This window comes from Taeniopygia guttata, chromosome 4, assembly GCF_048771995.1.
Source record: "Taeniopygia guttata chromosome 4, bTaeGut7.mat, whole genome shotgun sequence".
Classification (NCBI taxonomy): Eukaryota; Metazoa; Chordata; class Aves; order Passeriformes; family Estrildidae; genus Taeniopygia; species Taeniopygia guttata.
The window spans coordinates 21,646,507-21,666,731 of NC_133028.1; the positions used below are offsets into that span (position 1 = coordinate 21,646,507).

General features: G+C 34.2%; 1 protein-coding gene and 1 long non-coding RNA gene across 4 annotated transcripts in view; one reads left to right on the forward strand and one right to left on the reverse strand.

The window, feature by feature from the left end:
• ARAP2 (ArfGAP with RhoGAP domain, ankyrin repeat and PH domain 2) overlaps positions 1-20,225 on the reverse strand; it is a 117,624-nt gene that overhangs the window by 30,980 nt on the left and 66,419 nt on the right. For all 3 annotated transcript variants that reach the window (XM_072928059.1, XM_072928060.1, XM_072928061.1), the window contains exons 16-24: positions 19,815-19,959; positions 17,493-17,595; positions 16,666-16,864; positions 14,581-14,644; positions 6,881-7,044; positions 5,195-5,407; positions 3,501-3,606; positions 1,521-1,668; positions 744-812 (exon numbers count right to left, since the gene is read on the reverse strand). In XM_072928059.1, the coding sequence (XP_072784160.1) occupies positions 744-812; positions 1,521-1,668; positions 3,501-3,606; positions 5,195-5,407; positions 6,881-7,044; positions 14,581-14,644; positions 16,666-16,864; positions 17,493-17,595; positions 19,815-19,959 (1,211 nt within the window). The remainder of the gene's footprint in view (positions 1-743; positions 813-1,520; positions 1,669-3,500; positions 3,607-5,194; positions 5,408-6,880; positions 7,045-14,580; positions 14,645-16,665; positions 16,865-17,492; positions 17,596-19,814; positions 19,960-20,225) is intronic.
• Positions 1,661-11,356, forward strand: LOC140683922 (uncharacterized). The gene is made up of 3 exons (XR_012055566.1): positions 1,661-1,763; positions 8,289-8,347; positions 11,220-11,356. It is a non-coding gene; the product is annotated as an uncharacterized lncRNA (long non-coding RNA).

A 20,225-nucleotide genomic window follows, 5' to 3' on the forward strand; every position in this document is an offset into this window, starting at 1 on the left:
TAAAATTTGCTTTTCAGATGATATTACAGAAAAAGGTTGGAAATAAGAATGAAGCTGACACATGATTTCCACTGGGCTCACATAAACAACCGTATGGAGAGAAAATGTGATGTAAATTACTGCAACAGCTGGCATAAGTATATGGTGGACAGAAAATGAAAAACAACTAATGAAGTGCCACCTGGAACAGAACTTCAGTGACATTTCAGACATGTGAACTTTGAGTAATTCAGCAGAAATTCAGTTGAGTTGTTCTCTGAACATTCTGCATCACCAGAGATAATAGTACTGGAGCAACCTATATGTTCCAAAGTATTAAGTATCTACATCACTGATGTTCCCACATATATGCACACATTTTGATGCCATGATGTCCAACTATCAGTTGTTAAATGTAAAGAATTCTTACAATTCTTAATCGTAGCTGCTTGAGGCCTAAGTTTCCAATTACCCATGACACTTACATGATTACAGTGCTGCTGTTACATCACTCAATTGCACCACATCATTAATTTTAACCCTAACTGGAAGCCTGTGGCAAACTGCTGCAGAGAACTGATGAGGAGAGTAAGAAGGTGAGCTGAGCCACTTTATCTCACACCTGGTTCATGCATGACTTAGCAACTGTGCAGTGCCTGGGGTGATGCTGCCTCAGCTCAGCGATGAACAGAAGAACACCCACACCCACATACAGAGATGTTAAGGCCTCACTCCCTTTTATCCATGTCTAACTGGACACTTACCTGAGTGTCTTTCCACTTGGTAATAAAACTGTTCTCTATGTCCATTTGTTTGACTTGGTCTTCATTTATCTGTATAAATAAATAATTTTGGAGTGATTAATAATAGTTATGGTAACAATTGCCAATACCACCAATCATCTTCTCATAGAAGCGGGTATGCAAAATATTCTATCAATCACAAACAGCTCTTCATTGATGGGACTCATTATTATAAACTTAATGGAATATTGAACATTGAAACAGAGGGGAATCAATGAAAAGCTGTAAAGCAATGTTATAGTGGCACAGTCAACTCCAAATCAAAATGGCCAATACAAATTGCTGTTAGTAGTAGCTTTTCTGTGCAATTGGATTTAACATTATTACTGGGTCTAAGGAACAAAACAAATTGTAATCACAGCTCAGAGACTAAGAACACAAAATCCTTCCATGCTTCAGTTCTGATCAGACCTATAAAATCTGATTAGAAGCATTATTTTTAATTGTCATAATCAGAAAATTTTCTTAAATTTAGTAAGCTTTTGACAGCAAGGAGAATGAGCATCATTTTGGAAAACAGTAGCTCATAGCATCCCATAAAGAGTCTTTCCTACACAGGTTAAACTAACTGGGAAATAAAATCTAAAGCAGGCCAAAGAAAAACATCCACTGAATTAGAGTTCAAAAATCCTGTAAATCCTCAGCTCTTGAACTAGTAGGAAGACCGTTTTAAAGCAGATTTTTGTAATTTTGAAACTCTAACATCTGAGCAGGTAAGATATATATAAAGATACCTACATGAAAAAGTTGCACATAATTTTTAATTAGATCTTCAATTACATTGACTTCTTCACTAGTTTGGCCTTTAGTTTGAAATAAGCAAGAGGAAAACACCACGGCTAAATTCTGAGGGTTCATTTGGTTAATTTCAGAACACTTCTGCACCCTGTTGAAGGAAAAAATAAACGTATTTAGACCGTTTCATTGTTCCTTTGATTGTCTGAGGCTACTTTACAGAATATGGAGAGCACTTCAGAAAAGGTAAGCACATGAAATGCAATGAAAACATGTACTATTACTTATTTATTCAATGTGTGTTTACACTCTATTTCTCATTACAGAAGTTAAAACTTTCTAACTGCATTTCAAGTGATATCAAAGCTACTTAGAATAGAAAACAACAAAACCAGAATAGAATACCTGAGTTAGAAGGGACCTATAACAATCACCTAGTTCAACTGTCGGATCGCTTAAGGGCGGACCAAAAGCTGAAGCATCTTGCTATGGGCACTGTCCATCTGCAGTGACAGGTTTGGATCATCCATCATCACTCTTAAAAGCCTGTTACAATGTTTGACCACCCTTTTAGTAAGAAATGCTTCCTAATGACACGTTGGCATTTCTCTGGATGCAGCTTTGAACTATTTCCATGCACCCTACCACGAGATACCAGGGAGAAGAGATCAGCACCTCCCTCTCCCCTTCTGCTCCTCAGGAAGCTGCACAGACCAAGGAGGTCACCCCTCAGCCTCCTTTTCTCTGAAGTAGAAAAGCCCAGATTCCTCAGCCACTCCCCACAGGCAATTTCTTCCAGCCCTTTCACCGGCATTGTTGCCTTCCTCTGGATGCATTCAAATACCTTAATGTCCTTTAACTGCAGACTCCAGAACTGCACACAGCACTCCAGTTTCACTATATTATGTAATGTAAGTACATCCTACAAACTTGAGATCAAAGATCAAACAAACTGTGGAAAAAAATTAGGTCCTTCTTACTTCCTATCCCTATGGTAAAGCTTTCATATCAGTTCTGCTGTTTACATAACATGCCCTCTTTTAAAGGCAAATACTTTAAACTACCATAGAATTTCAGCCTTTAAATGCATTAATTCATACTACTTTCAGAACAGATGCAACATCATATTAATATCTCTAGCTAAACAGCTTAGAAATTTCTTAAACCCAATATGTAGTACAATCTTTATCCAAATAAGGGCACCAATCAATTTCACAATCATATAAATATTTTTAAATTACATTGGCTATGTACCTGTCTATGTACCATAATTTCTGAACACAACATCCTGTAAAGAGAACTTTCTACACATTCTATACTCACTGCAATTCACCAAAAATACAATTTGACTTGTTCAATAGATGATATAACATAGACCAGTATTATTTAACTGTGACACCTCAGAATCATCCTGTCACTTATTTTTTACACATTTTCTGCCCCTTATTTGATCTAGAAATAAGTCATGACCTTTGGTGCTTAAACAAGTTTGTATTTTGGATATTCTCTGCCACCTACCTCAGTTGTAAAATGAAGCACTGATGAAAAACAGAAAGGGTAGGTAATTCTCAAAGTTATTATGTGCAAAACAGATTGTGGAGAAGGACATTTTCACTGGCAAAAATATTTTAATTTCAAGAACCATTTGCAACAATCCTCTGGAAGACTAGCAGACTGGAGTAAAATGAAATTTCATAAAGAAGCTACATCAAAAATTACCCTATTTGGACACATACACTGGCAGCCCTCTCTCTCTGCAAGGCTGTTCCAATCCATTGATTTTTATAGATATCTACTGCTAAAAATACAACCAAAGAAAAAACACATTATCAATTAAAGGAATTCAAAAGTAATTAATTGCTGCAACTAGATAAGCTTTTGTGATTACTAGCTAATGAAACAAGCTCCATTTCATATATTGTAGAGTTGTACTGAGAACGCATTATAAGAATTTCTCTGCTACAATGCACTATTTGCAATGACCTGTAAAGATGTTCAATTAAAGCAGCCAAAGTTGCTCTATTGACTGGTGGAAGACTCCGAATAAAAGCTCTGTACTTCCTCACACGCTCCTTTTCATTCTGTGTATCTGCCAGAAAATAATAATCGTTGAGCATTAATAACAATGCACACTAAAAACCAACAGCAGTTCTCATTAACTGTATCAGCATCATCTAGTCTTTTAAAATTACTATTTACCAAATCAACCTCTTCTTCATAAAGTCAATGCTGACAATGTACTATTAAAAAAAATCTACTATTGTACACCAGTTCAGAGAAACACCAATAAAGAGGGACAGTTCTACATTCGAGCACCATTTGCCACTGTTTAAGACTAAAGCCCAGAACAACAATTGCATTTTTTCTCAAAGTCTATTTAATTTGTAATTTCTGCATGTACATGTATGAGTGCAACAGTGTATGCACACATGCAAATGTACTTCTAAGAGTTACCAGCAATGAGAAAGGAAAAGATCTTTTTATATTTTAAATATGTACTGGACAAGTGTGTGAAAGCACAAAGTAGTTTAAGGATCTAAGAATATGTAAGACTGATTAGAGGAGAGAGAGGGGAAAGGGCTGATAAATAAGCCACATATAGCTGAACAATGGCATGGCCAATGGCAGGAATTCCAGTTTTGGGAATGACGGTATCTGAAACACAACCACAGCTCTCTACCTAAAGTCTGCTGGCCCATGCTGCCCCCTTATGCTCAGGGCATAAACAAAGTTAATGCAGATTGTATTTAGCTAGTTTGCTTTTCCCCTCAGTCCCTTGCTTCTCTCAAGTTTCTCAAAAGAAAACACAGAAATTTTCTGGATGATTGATAATGCTCTCCACTACTATGTTTTGGTGTATTTGGTAATTGGAAGAAAAAGTAAATAAAACAGCAGTTTAAAGGCCTTCTACTCCATTTCCTTAAATCTTTTAGCCTTCCTAGAAGTTCCTTCCGTATCACTTAACAGGACAGGATTTTCTGTTGTAAAGCTGAAGTAGAATTTTAGCCATGTCTACATATGAGGAAGGGGAGTCATTGTAACACCATTAAAAAGACCTGACAAATCTAAACTGCCTCAGAACTTATGTTTTCTGATGCAATGTATCATGTGGTAAGTGAATAAACGCTTAATACTTTTTCCTGTAGTCTCTAAAATTGAGTTTAAAGGTCGAAAATATGTAATATTTTAATTTTCTGAAAGTCTAGTGGCTCATATTAAAGCAACATCCATATAGTTGAACTTAAATAAAATCAAAGAGGAATATGCTTTTAATATTTCTTTATAAAGACAAAATGTGCCACACAAAAATATGCATATGTGACTCCTGTGCATTAAGATAGAAATTCATGTTTTGTCAGCATTTCCCATGCATCTCTTACTGCTGTGCCTGCAATTTTATAGCTCAGTCTGGCAGGGAAACCATTTGTTTCTTGCAGTTTGCAAACATTGCAATATAGAGACTGACATTTTAAAAGAACATTATAAAAATCATCTCTGATTAACATGCGTCTATTACAGCCGTGCCCCAAATATTTTTTCCTCACTACATTGTTTTGCCAGTTATGAAATAACGTAGGTCAACAACACAGGGCAAGTAAATTAACAACCCCCTCAAATCTGATACTGGAAATAGTACATATAACATTTATTGTATTGAATGTTATTGAATACCTTACCTAATGCAGAGATCCAGAATGGATAAAGTTCTTTAGTGAGAAGGGCATCATCTATTTGAGAAAGAAAACTTTTCAGTACATCCGTCACATCTTCAAGTTGATGTTTTCCTGCCCTTAGTTTAACACTTCTTGCATCTTTTTTGAAGCTTTCCAGCAGTTCGGCCACATTGGAAGAATCCCCATTCTTAAGATAGATTTGCTTGCTACCTAAACCTAAGGCACAAAAATACAGAAGAGAAAAATAAATTAATGTAAAATTAAATATTCTTTCAAAAATTTCAGACATCACTATATGAAAATTATATGTGGCTGCCAAACAATTATATGTGGTCACATTTTCTAACAGTATCTTTCTAATCTTTTACACATACTCCCTTTATTAGTGAAAACACTGCCAAGTCTTCTTATACCCAAGTAGACCTCTTTGCAAAAATACTCATCATAATAGTAAGCAAGCCTGGGATGATTATTTCAAGAGTAATCTACAGGCACTTCAAATCCCCAAATCTCTTCAGGACTTCCTGAAACAGTACTTTCAAAAGGCACAGTAAAGAGAAGAAGTTTTGATTATAGATATTATATTGCACATAAAACACAGCTGCTTTCATGACAAAATCCTTTTATTTTATTACTCTATGGATGAACTAAGCTTAAGACTGAAAGTATTATTGCATTCATCCAACCTGAAATATTTTATTCTTAAAAGCCTCAGGTTAGTAGAAAATACCCTTTTTTCTGATTTTTCTCATTTCTGGAAGACATCAGTCAGCTACTATTCTTATATGCAAAAAAAAAAAAAAAAAAATCACTAAAGTCAAATTAAAAAGAAAATGTAGAGTTTAAAACAAAGTCATGACTACCTTCAATCACTACATGTTATTGTAGTCAAAACTTTTGTTTTTTAAAACTTGAGTTCTATTGCTAATAATTAAAAATAATTTAGCAAAAGCTTTTTTTTCTTACTTTTAGGAACTAGGTGTAATCCAAATACAACTATTTACAATAGTGCGGTGTTGCCCTATCCAAAGGTTATTTAGTTGAACTTCAATGACTCAAATAGAAATTAGGGATCTCATACTGACAGAGGTTATAGACACATTTATCCCAAAGACAGATATGTACAGGGTTGATATGCATGTAGCAATCTCACCAGAAAACTCATGAATTTGCAGTAGTAAAAGTACACAAACATCATTTGAAAGTAACCTAATGCCACAGAAAGTTATGCTGGTAAAATTTACTTAAATAAATGGTAACCAACTATACATCCTTAGGTTATTTCACTGCAAAAACAGCAGCCTAAGACTGAACTCAACTCCACAGTTAATGCCAGCTTCCAAGATGTGTTCAGACCACAGCTTTTCCAGGTTTGCAGACTTCGTTTTCTGGGCAGAGTTGTCTGCACTGGGGCAGTGGACCCCAAGGCTGAGTTTTGTAAGGCAAACAACACAAAATTTAAAATAGAAAAGTGTCTATAAAGGGTATTTACCAGGCTGTATTTCCCCAGAATGGCCATTCTCAGATGTGTGGTAGTGTATTGCACCATCTCATTACAGAACGGCAAGGCTAATGAGGGGCATAGTTTTACTTTAAGTAATATATAAACTCATTCAATAGGACATGGTACTGGGGGCGCTTAGGTATTACACAAATGATCTTAGTTTGAATAAAATCCACTCTACTTACCATACTGTGTAACAAACGCTATGCAGCTGTTCACTATAATAGGGACATCATTTTTGCTGAGCTGCTGATCTTGTAGTGCATTACCATCTGTACCTGCTGCTTTTTCAATTGCAGTATACCAGACCATGAAATCCAGCTTTGTATGGCCATGGATGTATAGCGTTCTGAAAATTATAAAAATATTTTGAGTTCAGGAAAGAAATTAAAAACTAATGTTATTGTACCATGGCAACAAAGCAGATGTTCAGAAAAGAAAAAAAAAATATATATATATACTCGGAGTAAGACATCATGGCACCTTTCACCACATAAAGCTGTGACAGTAGTCTATTGTTACAGCATCTTCTTTTTTTTCCAAATTCATCTGTATTACCAGTGCCATAAAAAATGAAAGAAGATCCACAAACACTGTCACAAGCCTTTGAAAGAACCTGCCCGTATTTTAATAACTCTTCTTCAGTTTTGCTCCTACATTTTGCATTCATGTGTCCAAGCCATGGCTAAGGAAACAAATTTAGAGACAACTTTCAACACTGTAAGCTTTCCTTCTTTTGTATTCACACCCCAAAACACCCTAGACACCCACCAACCTCTGTCTATCGAGTAGCTGAGACATACTTCTCCCCTTACACAAATATCAAAATGATCACCCACTACCTCAAAGCTAAGGTACATATATGAAAAAGCTATGAGCTGAAGCAGAATAAGTTAATGCAGCACTTTGCTGTGTCTCAAAGCCCAGCCTTGTTCTGACTCTTTAAGCATGCTACAGTAATCGCCTGTGTGGCACCCTGACAAGCTAGCTTCTAAGAGAAAATATCAAAATTGAAAAGTTTAAGGGGGTATGTCCAACCATATGCATGTGTGTAATAAACAGCTGTTTAAAGTGTTAAAACAGTAAGCAAACTTTTGTACATACGTTGTTTTATCTTCACTAAAGACATGTAAGGGATCAATTTTCTCTAACGACCATTTATTTGCTAATTAGGATAAGTCAAAATGCTCTACTGAACTTCTATAAAAACAGTTTCATGTAAAGACAAAATACATTTATTTTGATCATCATTTTATATGATGAGGGAATACTTAATTTCATTTCTTTTTGTTAATATCTTTCAATTTTGCTTTTATAAATGTTTCCATTCTAGCACTCCTATCTTGGTAGGAAGTGGGGATGCAGTCAGTGTATTACATATACACAGCCAGGATCTAAACTTTTCTCAGGATCCACCATACAGACTGAGCCATAGAGCAGCAAAGTAAATGAAACTAAAATATTTCATCCCACTGGACCACATTTTTAGGAAGTCTTTATGTTAATGACCACATATGCCTGCATAGTAGAAACAAAGTCTCTCTCTTCCACTAAGAAAAAAAAAATAATTTTCAAAAACTTCTATTTTTACAGCAAAACGAGTGTGCCTAATTCAGTGCTGTCGAAAGCTTCCTTAAGACTTGTCAAAACAGGTAGGTCTCAACCAATGCCTTCCAAAGAATACATCACCACATTTTCTGGTATTGCAATGCCATACAAATATAAGGAAAGTAAAAGGTTTGAAGTGAGTAGAAAAAAGTTTGACAGTGCAAGATACTTTACTCATTTCCTACTATTTATTCATAAACCAGAAGAGGTTAGGACAATGATTTATAAAGCTTTATGGTGCTTTCCAACACAAGAAATGTACATACATATGAAAATTACTGGAGGTTTGTTTCCCCTGCAGAACAGCAGGACTCACATTACGGTATTATGCAAAAGGATAAATGGAAGTCTCAACAGATTATTTTTTATCCAAAGAATTACGATATATACAGAAAGCACATAGTGTAAAGTGAAAATATTATTACTTCTAAACAAGAAAAGGGCAACTCTGCTGCATATCAATGAATTGATACCAGAGGAGGAGAGAAAAAATACTGTACTGAACTTCAAAGGTCATATGAACTTATCAACATTTTTCACAGAGATACGAAAGTCTAATTATGTGCCTGTCAATCAATTGTTGTGATATATGAAATACATAAACTATGTGGAAAAGATCACCTTGTATTTTATGGATCTTTCCATCTTCCCCTCAATGCATCACGTTAGAAAAAATATTTCAGAAATACAAAGTGATGATGTTCTCATTGTTTTCTAAAATTTAAGAAGCTGTTGAGCTCAATTCAGTTACAGAGGAAGAGGCTACTTAATAATTAGCAAAGAAAACATGGTATTTGTTGAAGTTGTAGTCCCATGGGACAAACACAGGCATGAAAGAGAACTTGTTGGTAAGAAATATAAATATGAAAATCATATCGCTATCACAGAACCTGGATTGTTCATAGAAGGCAACTAATTATTTTTGAAAAAAATTATACTTGCCCAGTCAAAAATCTCCAGAGTGGTGTCATGAAAAAGTAAGATAAAACAGAGACACATTTGCACCACAAGAGCAAAGAAGGGAGAAAAAAAAACTAAACTAGTGCCAGACACATTTCAGAACTCAGTCAATTTCCCATGGAAGTGGCTTAAAAAGCTCATCTCAAACCTCAATCATTTTTGGCTGACAGAACACACCTGGAATAAATTTAAATCAGAAAAACATAAAACAATTTAAAAATAAGATGTTTAAAGCAGTCCTTCTCAGTTTAGTCCTTCCAGACAAATGTAACAATTTTTTCTTCCCTAATTGGAAAGAATTTTTTATCTCCTTGAACCTGGAAGTAATGAAAAGAAAAGGAGAAATAATTCCCAGCAGAAGAGCAGAACTCTCCTCAAGCACAGTAGAAGTCTTCTACAGAACTTCATGAAACAATGGAGATAACTTTGCAGATTTAACATCTGTGTGTTCGTCTCTTTCATAGAGTTTTCAGACAGAATTAATAACAAATGCATGCATTTCTCACTGAACTAATTGTCATTATCAAAATATAAAGTAATATTAAATTCAAGGCTTAAGACTAAGCATAAACACAGGCTGAAATATAGTGATGTCCCATGCAGCACAAAACTGAGGAATTTAAAGAACTTATAGAAGCAATCAGGATTGAAAGAATTTGTACTGTAATGTTTATGAAGATCTACCATGCAAATTACCAACTATTTTCCACTCAAGCAAAATGCATTCCTTCAACACAAATGCACTGCCTTCTATAGTATGTTTACAAATGTGCTATTTTTTCAGTTCTAAAAATTGATAAAGTTCTCACATTTCATAACAAATAGTTAGCAATAATGACATGGTGAAAAATGGCAGAATTTTTACTACGCCGTGTGAAGCACATACAGTCCATAGCCAAGAAATTAATAATTTAAGTACTCAAACAAACAAGGCAGTCTGCCAATGTAGATTTCTGCCTTAGTGAATTGAGAGAATTGAATTGGCACAAGTGACTGCAGCAGATCAATGAGTCTCAACACTGAGGAAGCTACCATTACCTACACAGCTTTATTGTTGACTACCAGCACATCCTTCTGCCCAGCAGTCAGACAGACAACAAATGTGATCACACTTCATGCACAAGAGTGCAAAGGCTTCTCTTTAACCCATCCTGCAAAGTCCCCTAGCTTTAGCTATATCTATAGGCTTTGCTACACAGCTGTGCAATGGGAAGCAGCACTAATAGGTGATTTTGGGTAAGGGGGGGCAGAGAGAGTGAGGAACAGACATTGGCACAACTCAGTGCCTTTTGGCAATTACCACATGACTCTAATAATTTATGTGTCTGAAAACAGAGATACTACAATATGAAATTATTTTAGAAAATCAAATTGCAACTGAAGTATGGATGTTCCATTAAAAATTACTGTTAAATGTAACCAAGCAGTATTTCTTCAAGGGACTCTTCAAAAGGTCTTACATCCAGCATGCTATATTGGAAGCATAAGTCCTTTCAGATGACTCTTAAGTTTATATTAATTCTGGATTTTAGAATTTTGTGCCCATAACTGCATTTTATGAGAAAACTTACTGCTATCATCAAAGGGTTAAGAAGAAAGCACTGAATGAACCATCAGCCTAAAGAAATTGTGCCAGTATGTAGGGAAGGTTTATTATCCATAATAAGAAAGAGCTAACTACATCAGAAGCATAACAGGGGGAAAAAGCACCATCTGGATTACATAAAGGTCTGAAAACATTCACTGACACCTAGAGAGAGCTTAAATTATTTCAGAAGAATATAAGAAATGTTTGAAACTGAACTATCTGCATAACTGTTTCTTTAAAGTGCAGCATTAGAGATTTTGCATTAAATTCTACATATATAGAAGATATATTCCAAATATATAGAACATATATTTAAAAACTACTGTATACAGATGTTTCCAGGCAACTTTCTTCTTTTCATTGTGCAGATCCCTCTGTTGGTCTCTGCTGAACTACATAAGAATAGCTGTTTCACCAATATGCTATGCAACTTTTGTTTGGACAGCAACAGGAGGTCAAGTATCACCAGTCACTTCAAGCATTTTAAAAATGCAGAGATCAAGAGAAAAAATCTAAACTGAATATGGATCAAAACAGAGGACAACTCTGAGTGACAAAGGGAAGCCTCAAACACAGAAAACCTTAAAATTGTTTGCCACTTCTAGCAAGAAGTCAAGAAGCATTTCAACTACGAAACTACAATATTTCACTATGAAAGTGAAAAGCAAGAAGAGGCAAATGGCCATCTGATTAGGGTGCAAAACTATATAGCACAGTGTTGTGAGAAGTCAAGATTTCCAGCGGAGTTAGATACAGTTCTAGCAGTGCAGATAATATGCTCCATAGAGACCAGAATGCAATAAAATTCCAGTAGGTGTTTAAAAAGAGCATGTTCTGTAATTTACTTTAGTGAACAGGCATTAACATGCATGAGATCTGAAAAAAAAAAAAAATGCAGAATTAAAAGTCATCTAGAATTATCGTGAAAATTTACATTGAGCTTCAAAACATTGAGTACATTGAGCTTCAAAAAAGACAACAATCTTCAAAAAAGATGAAGTCTTGTGGTTTCAGAGATCTTTTTTTGTGGTTCAGCCTCTGATGATATGCTATTACCTGGTATGATTGCCACCTCTTATTTCTGAGCTGGTAGACATCATCAGCTGAACATGTCATATAGAGAATAAATGAACAGCAGGGTGCCAAGCAGAAAGCAGGGTAAATGAAGGGGTGGTAAAAAAAGAAAAGGTAGCAGTGGATTGTACTAATATTTAAGACATTTTGGGAAAATCTCACATGCCTTTTTTGGTAGTATTGTCTCTGAATTCTTGTATTTTATACAAGCTCTAAAGTACTATGTACATTATGTCCCAAAATTAAGTGTAAATTTTTCTTCTGAGTAGATATGTATCAAATTAAGGTTAAATTTTTGTATCCCAAATTCATTATGTTTTTAAGAATTAAGAATTCATAGATTTATTACACTGTAATAATTTTGGCAGTAAGAATAAGTTTTTATAGTTTCAGAAAATTTTTATTTGCATATGCAAATCATTTTTAAGTGAGAAGTCCATTTGTAACAACTGAAGTCATTCTTTTACCTAAGTAATTAAAAGAAAAGGTGTGAAACAGAAATGTTCGACACATATAAATGTGCGACTTTTCCTAATTAAGCAGCCCAAAGACTGAGGCTTGAAGCAAAAGACGTAAGTATTTGTAAGAAACGGAAAGTCAGCAGAAAAATACCTCAAAGAATTTTCATAAAATTTTCTAATAAAGTTTAATGAGACACTTTAAGATATTCCTCACATTTACTTTTTATGCAAAGGAGGGTGGCTTTTTTGGTTTGGTTTATGGTTGTTGGGTTGGTTTTTTTCTCCAGAACTTCTCCTAATTCTGAAAAAATCTTACTTGTTTTATTTAATTCTTTCAATACTACTCTCTATTTATTTTATAATTTATCATGTATTTAAGTGACTAACAAATTAACAAGAAAGTCATCAGCTACAGAGAGTCTCTTTCAAGGGCTCAATTTGCGCCAAAGTTGACATTAGACAAGCACTGATACAAAATAACAGACAGAATAGGAAAACCTAGAAACTTTGACATTTCATTTAGTTGATGCTGATGACATCTCAAGGATATTAATTTATCTAGAGCTTGGAGGAGCACAAAGAGGATTAGTGGCTTTATTTCCATTTACAGTAATTGAGTCTAAAGACAAAGGTGATTTTGTATTTAATCATCTTCCACACACATTCAATTACTTATCACGTTAAAATGCTATCTCATACAACTGCACTGCACACTTCGATAGTTCTGAAGAAATATCGTAAAAAACAATCACCATGCTAAAGCCTAAACACCCATATGGCTTTCCATGCTTAAGATATTGAGAAGACTATGCATTTAAATTCTTTATGGCAGACTTCAGTAAAGAAAAATTAAATATATTCATGTCCACCTTAAATCAGCCAGTGTCCCTGTTGAAATTATTTTCAAATAGTCCAGAATTTCCCTTAAACTACTAAAGTGGTTCAGGGAAAACCTACCCTCACTTGAAAGAAATACTCTAATGAAATAAATAATAAACCCGGACTTGGAGTTAAATTTTTTTCTCAGCATTAAGACCTGTGAAATTATATGCATGGTTTATATCCATCTTTTGCACTGCACCTTGAAGAGGATACCTCAGGTTCCCTGTTTGGTGTATATAGCTTACTTAATGCTGCATCTTTCAAGATGCCTTTTTGTAAAAAACAAACACAAACCAAAACAAATCAAACCAACAAACAAACAAAAACCCAAAACAAAACAGAACGCCCTCCCAAAAAGACAAGAAAAAGTGTTTCCTTCTAACCTGCATAGCCTTACTCAGTTCTGAAACTTATACAATACCCTAGAAAGAGTTAAAATTCAGAACACACAAGTTACAATGCATTTCTGACAAGCTATTCCAACTCTGAATAGACATCAAAGGTATCTAGGAAGTTTTGTTTGTTTGCTGAAGAGAAAAACACCCTTCATTTATTAACCTACTATTGGCTGCTCAAAAGACTATAAACACTGTACCACTTAAGATAGACTCTTGCCCAATAACCTGCCATTGAAATAAAAACAGCCTCAACCTATTAAAAACTAAGAATTGTCTTCCACTATTTTTACTTTCATCTTTGAATTTGTTGAATATTTGAGGCAGAAATACCTACCTCATCTCAAGTTCCAACCTCCTCTATCACTCTAAATATGACACAGTCATCTCAACCAAATATTACCTACTTGGAAGCAAATATGGATCATGTTTGCTTTGTAAGTATGCTTTTTGCTAGACTGTATGTTTTTAACTGAGATCAGATATTACAATAAGATTACCAGCAGACTCATTCATATCCTCTCAAACCTGATCTAGGCAGATTGAGATATAGAATTCTGAGACATAAGAACAATTAAAATCTCAAGTAGTTTGTAGTAAAAGCTCCAAATAGGTACTCTTTTTTTTTTACAAAGTAAAAGGAGTTCGCTCCTTTTGAAGAAATCATTATTGGCAGACTAATCTGGGAATAATTTTGTAAGTGGGAAAACAGTTTTTAATTAAATAGTGCTTGTTAACATTTTGTGACACAGACATAAAACGTAATTAATGCACAAAGTTATTCCCTCCTTTAAAAACTCTGCAAATTTACTTTCTTGCTAGCAAGCCTAAATGAAAAAACTCCAGAATTTATCAACAATAATGCTAAGACATCACTATAAAAGCAGATCAAATATTTTTTCAGATAGGAACCTCACCTTCCTTTTTCAACGAGCAGCAGGACATCTATTCTCTCTCCATTTTGCATCACACTGCTGGTTGCTGAAAACAAAACACATAAACATTCATATGACCTTCACAGACATACATTTATAGACAAACACATACATGCCTGCACATACAGACAGACATGTTTTTTTCAAAATGATCTCCAGTGGCAAAAGGAGCATGGAATTCATAAACTCTGCAAATAAAGAATGCTGCTGATACAGAAACAAAACTCCACAAAATACCATACCACAATACATTTAAAAGAAAAATTAATACAAAATATTATCAAGAAGGTTTAAACATACTTTTTAATGTGAAAACATGCTACAGTGTTTTATTATACTCAACTTGTAAATACAAGTTGTAGAAGACATAATGATTCAGAAGTAAGCCAGATTTCGGAATCCATTAACTTTTTGTACTTTAATGGCTGCACATTTTTACAATAAGATAATGCAAGTTATCTGTTTAGCATGAAGATCAGTGCTACCCTTCTTTATGTTGCCTTATGTTACCCCTGCTAAAAAAAGCAGCCTGTAAAACATCTACATTGTACATAACACATCAAATACATCTGGACAGCTTTCAGTTGCACCACTGAAAAACTATACCGTGCACTACACTAAAACCAGTAAATTAAATGTAATCTACTTACTAATTTGAAATTCTGAAAACTTAATTTCTCAGTGTGTGTCATATATAATCCACACCTTATTTCAACTAATTCCCAGAGAGAGTAAAGTCCTAAATAGCAATGAAAACGAATAAACACATTGCATGTTATATGCTGGTTTTGTATCACACAAAGTCCCAGCCTCATCTATATTTACTAAGTCAAATAGCAAGAAGGTAAGTTGCTATACTTTCACAAATGATTCGTTAGTTTTCAAGTTTCATTTACAAAAATTAGTATTAATAGTGGAGCAGATATATTCTGGAGAAAGCAGAAATCAAAGAAAAGAATATGGATACATAATATTTCCAAGAAATACAACCAATATTAAAAACCCCAAGCAAAACAAATTCTCAACTGAAAGTCAAAAGTGTTTCATTTTTATACATGAGATATAATATACACAGATTTTGCACGCTCTTATGATTCTGGCAGAGGCAATTACAGTTGCATCATCAAAAAAATATCAGGAACAGTTCTCCTTTTGCCTAATCTTTTAATTCTGAATTAAGATCAAAAGTATTCACAAGTTAAAAGACACCTAGAGGCATAAAAACACTCCTGATTAAAAACCACCTTCATGGTGTCATTTACACCAAATATAAGATGGCAGTAAATAAACAGTAGAAAACTCAATGGCATTTAGGCAAGCTCCTGCGAAACAGTCCACAATCTGTCAGCATTTATAAAGAGTATCATCAACAAAGAGCTAAATTATCTTCTCTATGTTACTTTATTATAAACCTCAAATTATATGTATTTTTCTATGTAACATATTGCCTTGTTCAATATAAAAACAAGTAGGGCAGATATGCTTAAAAGTGGGTTCAGAGCATAATTACAAACTATGATATAAAATTGGTCACAGAAGACCATTTGTACAAATATTCTTATCTCTACATATCATGATACTGAGCAAATAATATTTTTATTATCGGAAAAAAGTCTATTAGTCTGTGAAATAGTTTTCCAAAAGAACTATAATTTTCCAGTATGTTTGAGTATTTTAAAACTAGACCTGTCAATCATCTCAAGAATGTGTTCTGCCCTGTGAGTATTTCTGCCCTGTCAAAAATATGAGACAATAATCCCAAAAGGTTTTATATTATTATTCAATTCTGTACTCTTGTAAGAAAGATAATGCTGAAACTGGAACAAAAACTGTCATCATTCATTTTAAAGCTGTGAAAAATTTCTCTAGCATGTGCCAAAAAGTAGGAAAAAAAACCCCAAGACAGAAATTGACACACCCCATATTTAGATAAGAATTGGAACATCTGACTCATATGAAGGGATAGTTACTAAGCTTCCCAATATTTATTACTTTGAAATGTACTAGAAATGTCCTTAATGGTGAATTAATCCCAAAGAACATTTTCTGAATACTAGATGTTCTTACTTAGTTCTTGCAGTCTTCTTAGATATATGGAATCTTCTTCAGCATCCTCCATTTCAAGACAGAAATAAAGGCTCGACTTCTCTATAGCAAACCAGCCTTTTCTCCACTGATCAAGGTTATGGCAATCTTTGTAGTACAACTGCCCAATAAGGTCACAGTCTCGCTCCAACAATGATTCAGCCACAGGGGGAACAAAATGCTACCAAAGAAAATGGGGTGAGTCAGATAAAGAAAAAAAACCCTCTGCCCCTAAAAAACAAAAGCAAAATATTGCAAATCTACAGGAGTCTAGGATGAAGATCACAGAAGAAAAACCACAAAACTTTGAGATATAAAACTCACATTCATAATCCCATAGATACACTACAATTCAAATGTAAAATCAAGTTTAGCATTTTTTTCCATTCATGCTCTACAATTCAGAAATTTTTGCTTTTAAACTACCATTGATTTAATTAGTAATTTGAGTCTTAACATTTGGAATAGTATAAAATATGGCATCACTTTATGAATTCCATTTCAGCAAATAAATTTAATAGAATTGCAACCATAAAAAGCTGAAATATACAGTATATTATTTTATACTTATATTTTTAAGGTCAGCTTTAAAATGCTGCTTCAATTCCTTTCACATTTTATTTTATTATCTTGTTTCAAACACTAAATCACAAAAGTTATTTCTTCCTGCTGCTCAAGAAACCTTTACATGAAGCAGAGATCAATATTCACCAATAACGGCTTCTCAAAGGTTTTAAGCTAACAATGGCACTTTATTATTTGTGCAAAGGCTCCTGGCCTAACCTGAAGAAGATAATTATCAGCATTACCTTAGCTATTGCTGAAGTCCATTTTCTTTGTGATTGTGCAGTTTCAGCTCCAAACAGAAAAACACGTTCTGACAGTAAGTACATTTCAAATGTAAAGATGTCTCTAAAGCAAGTAAGAGAAGAAACACAGATGTATTTAGTCTCCAAAAGAACAGACATACAAGTGTCTTATTTCACTGTTTTTTCATTCTTTCATACGTATGGAATGGAATCCATCTGCATTTCTCCTCCAATATTACAAGTACAGCCTAGGTAATAACAAAGCACTTTAAAATACAACAGGATCAAAGTACTTTGCAGGTCAATAGCACATATTTAGAGGCTATGTTGTAATAGGTTTTTGAATAATGCCAAAATGCATAAAAATGTTTACATATAGTCATTAAAAATGCATAGGGAATTTTTTTCTTTTGCAAGCTCCTGTTATTTGATCAAGCACATTTTTGTGATGCATTCAGAAGATTTTTTTGTATGTTTAATATAAGCTGAACAACTAGTTGAATGCGAAGCTGTAAACAAGTTGAAATGGTGGTTTATAGGGACTTTTAGATGCCATTTGGTCTAATCTCCTGGTCAAAGACGGATTATCACAATGAGAAGCCAGTCATGGATGGAGAGTACTATTCTGGTCACCAACCTGTTCCTGCCCTCCACCTGCCCTCTAACTGAAGAGCCTTTTCCTGTCAGACAGCCTGAATGTGCTGGAGTGAAAGGCATGGTCACTGGGTATCACCTGCCATCAGTAAGAAGAGTAGGAATACTTTGAAGTTGCTGTAGCTGAAGAAACACTTAAAAGTTTTCTTGAGGGAGGTTCTTGGGTATTTTTCCTGTTAAAAATTATACCACTATTTAAGCAGATGACCCTGTTTATTCAATTTTTAATGGACAAATAAGAAGAAAACGCAAACCAGTTTAAATTGGTGTGGAATCTGGAAAGCAAATATCGTGCTGAAGTTGGGGTCGGCTACTCTTTAACTTACAAATTCTGGTTCAACAATTTATAGCATGAATTTGTCTGTGACCTCTCAATAGATGCTTAATGGCAAATGGCATTTGGCATTCTTTTTCCTTTCAATGCTGAAGCCTGAGATTTGTCTAAAAGTGGAGAACTGAGTATGAGTCGCTTCTATAATTTTCAATAACCACATTGAAAATTATATATACACTTAGTTCTGACTAACAGAATAGGCATTTTTAAAGACCAGCTATTTCACTACATGAAATATCAAATCTAAATAAAATTTCTCATAAAATTCCTCAATCACAGGAAAGTACAACAGGAAGTTAGTTATTTCCAAAGTGTGAAGTACTCAGCCAACATGGTTTTTAATTTAGTTATTACCCTAAATGGAACCATTTGGAAATGCAACAAGCAATATGTTAGATTTGAAGATGGAAGAAAAAAGTGATTTTTTTTCTGGGTATCATAGAGGTGCTGCAGAATAGAAGGTCACTTCTCTGTATTTGATAGCATATTAAGACATCACCGTGTTTCAGGATTTCTCTCCCCTGTAGTAGCTCAAGTCCTTTACTCCCATTATCTTTTTCAGAAGTTTACTCAATAGACTATGCTTTCTTTGCAGACAATTTTGCTTTGTAACTAAAAGCATTACAGCATTATACTATAGAAAGTTATTTTTATTTTAGGTGCACGTACACAGGTTCAACAACAAAAAGATAGTGTTATGAAGTCTGTTTAACAAATACAAAGCATATTGCACAAATGTTACACTAAAGAAATTGAGTATCATTGGAATCAGATTTAGGTCACTCTCCATGTGATGTTTTTCATGTACAAATGGGATGTGAGAGAGTTACAAAAGAACAAACAAGACCTCCAATCCTACCAGAAATAAAAGCTGGTTTCTTCCAATTAAAAATTTAATCAGTTACACTGTTGTTCTCAGCCACAGAGCAGCAAAAGGATTTCAAAAACCAATACCTCTGTGACCAATCTAAAAGCATTGTGGAGAGCTCTTGTCTGCTGCATTAGAAGGAAGAAGCAATGCAAGAATTTTGGCTTGGGGCAGAGGTCAATCCCAGAAAGAAAAATTAGTATTAATTGTTCAATTTATCATCATGTAACCTTTCAAGCACTGATAATATGCATTACAGATTTAAAAATAAACAGATGCATCTAATTTAACTGCCCTTTTAAATTACCCTAATATTTTCATTATATCACTATAAAAAAATCCTTATATATCACATAGCACTAATGTCTTGAAGCCAAATAAAACCAGATTTTTTCTAAATTGCCTATTTAAAATTCAAGAACAAAATGAACAGTTTGTTTACTGAAATACAAATTCAGGAGCTTACCCTCTATTTAAAAAGAAGTCTGACTTGTGCACTACAAGACAGATAACTTCATTGATGTCAATCATACCATTAGGAGTGGTAGTTTTATCATTTTCATAGTAGCTCAGAAAGCCACTTTCCAAAGTGCACCATCTTTTGTTGCAATCTGTGATTAAAGAAATAATAGGAAGGTCAGATTTCCTTAAGTTTCGGGGTTTTCTTAAATAAGCAAATACAAGATGGAGAAAAAAGTCTGCAGAGCACCTTCAATAACTCATTTGGTATATTTAATTACAACTAATTGTTTACTTCCTCTAATGTCCTAAAATATGAACACAACACATGATATAGCATAGTAATGTCCATTTGCTACTGAAAATAATCATGAATTCATTCTAGCTTATGCCTAGCTCTTAGAACGAAATCTGACGT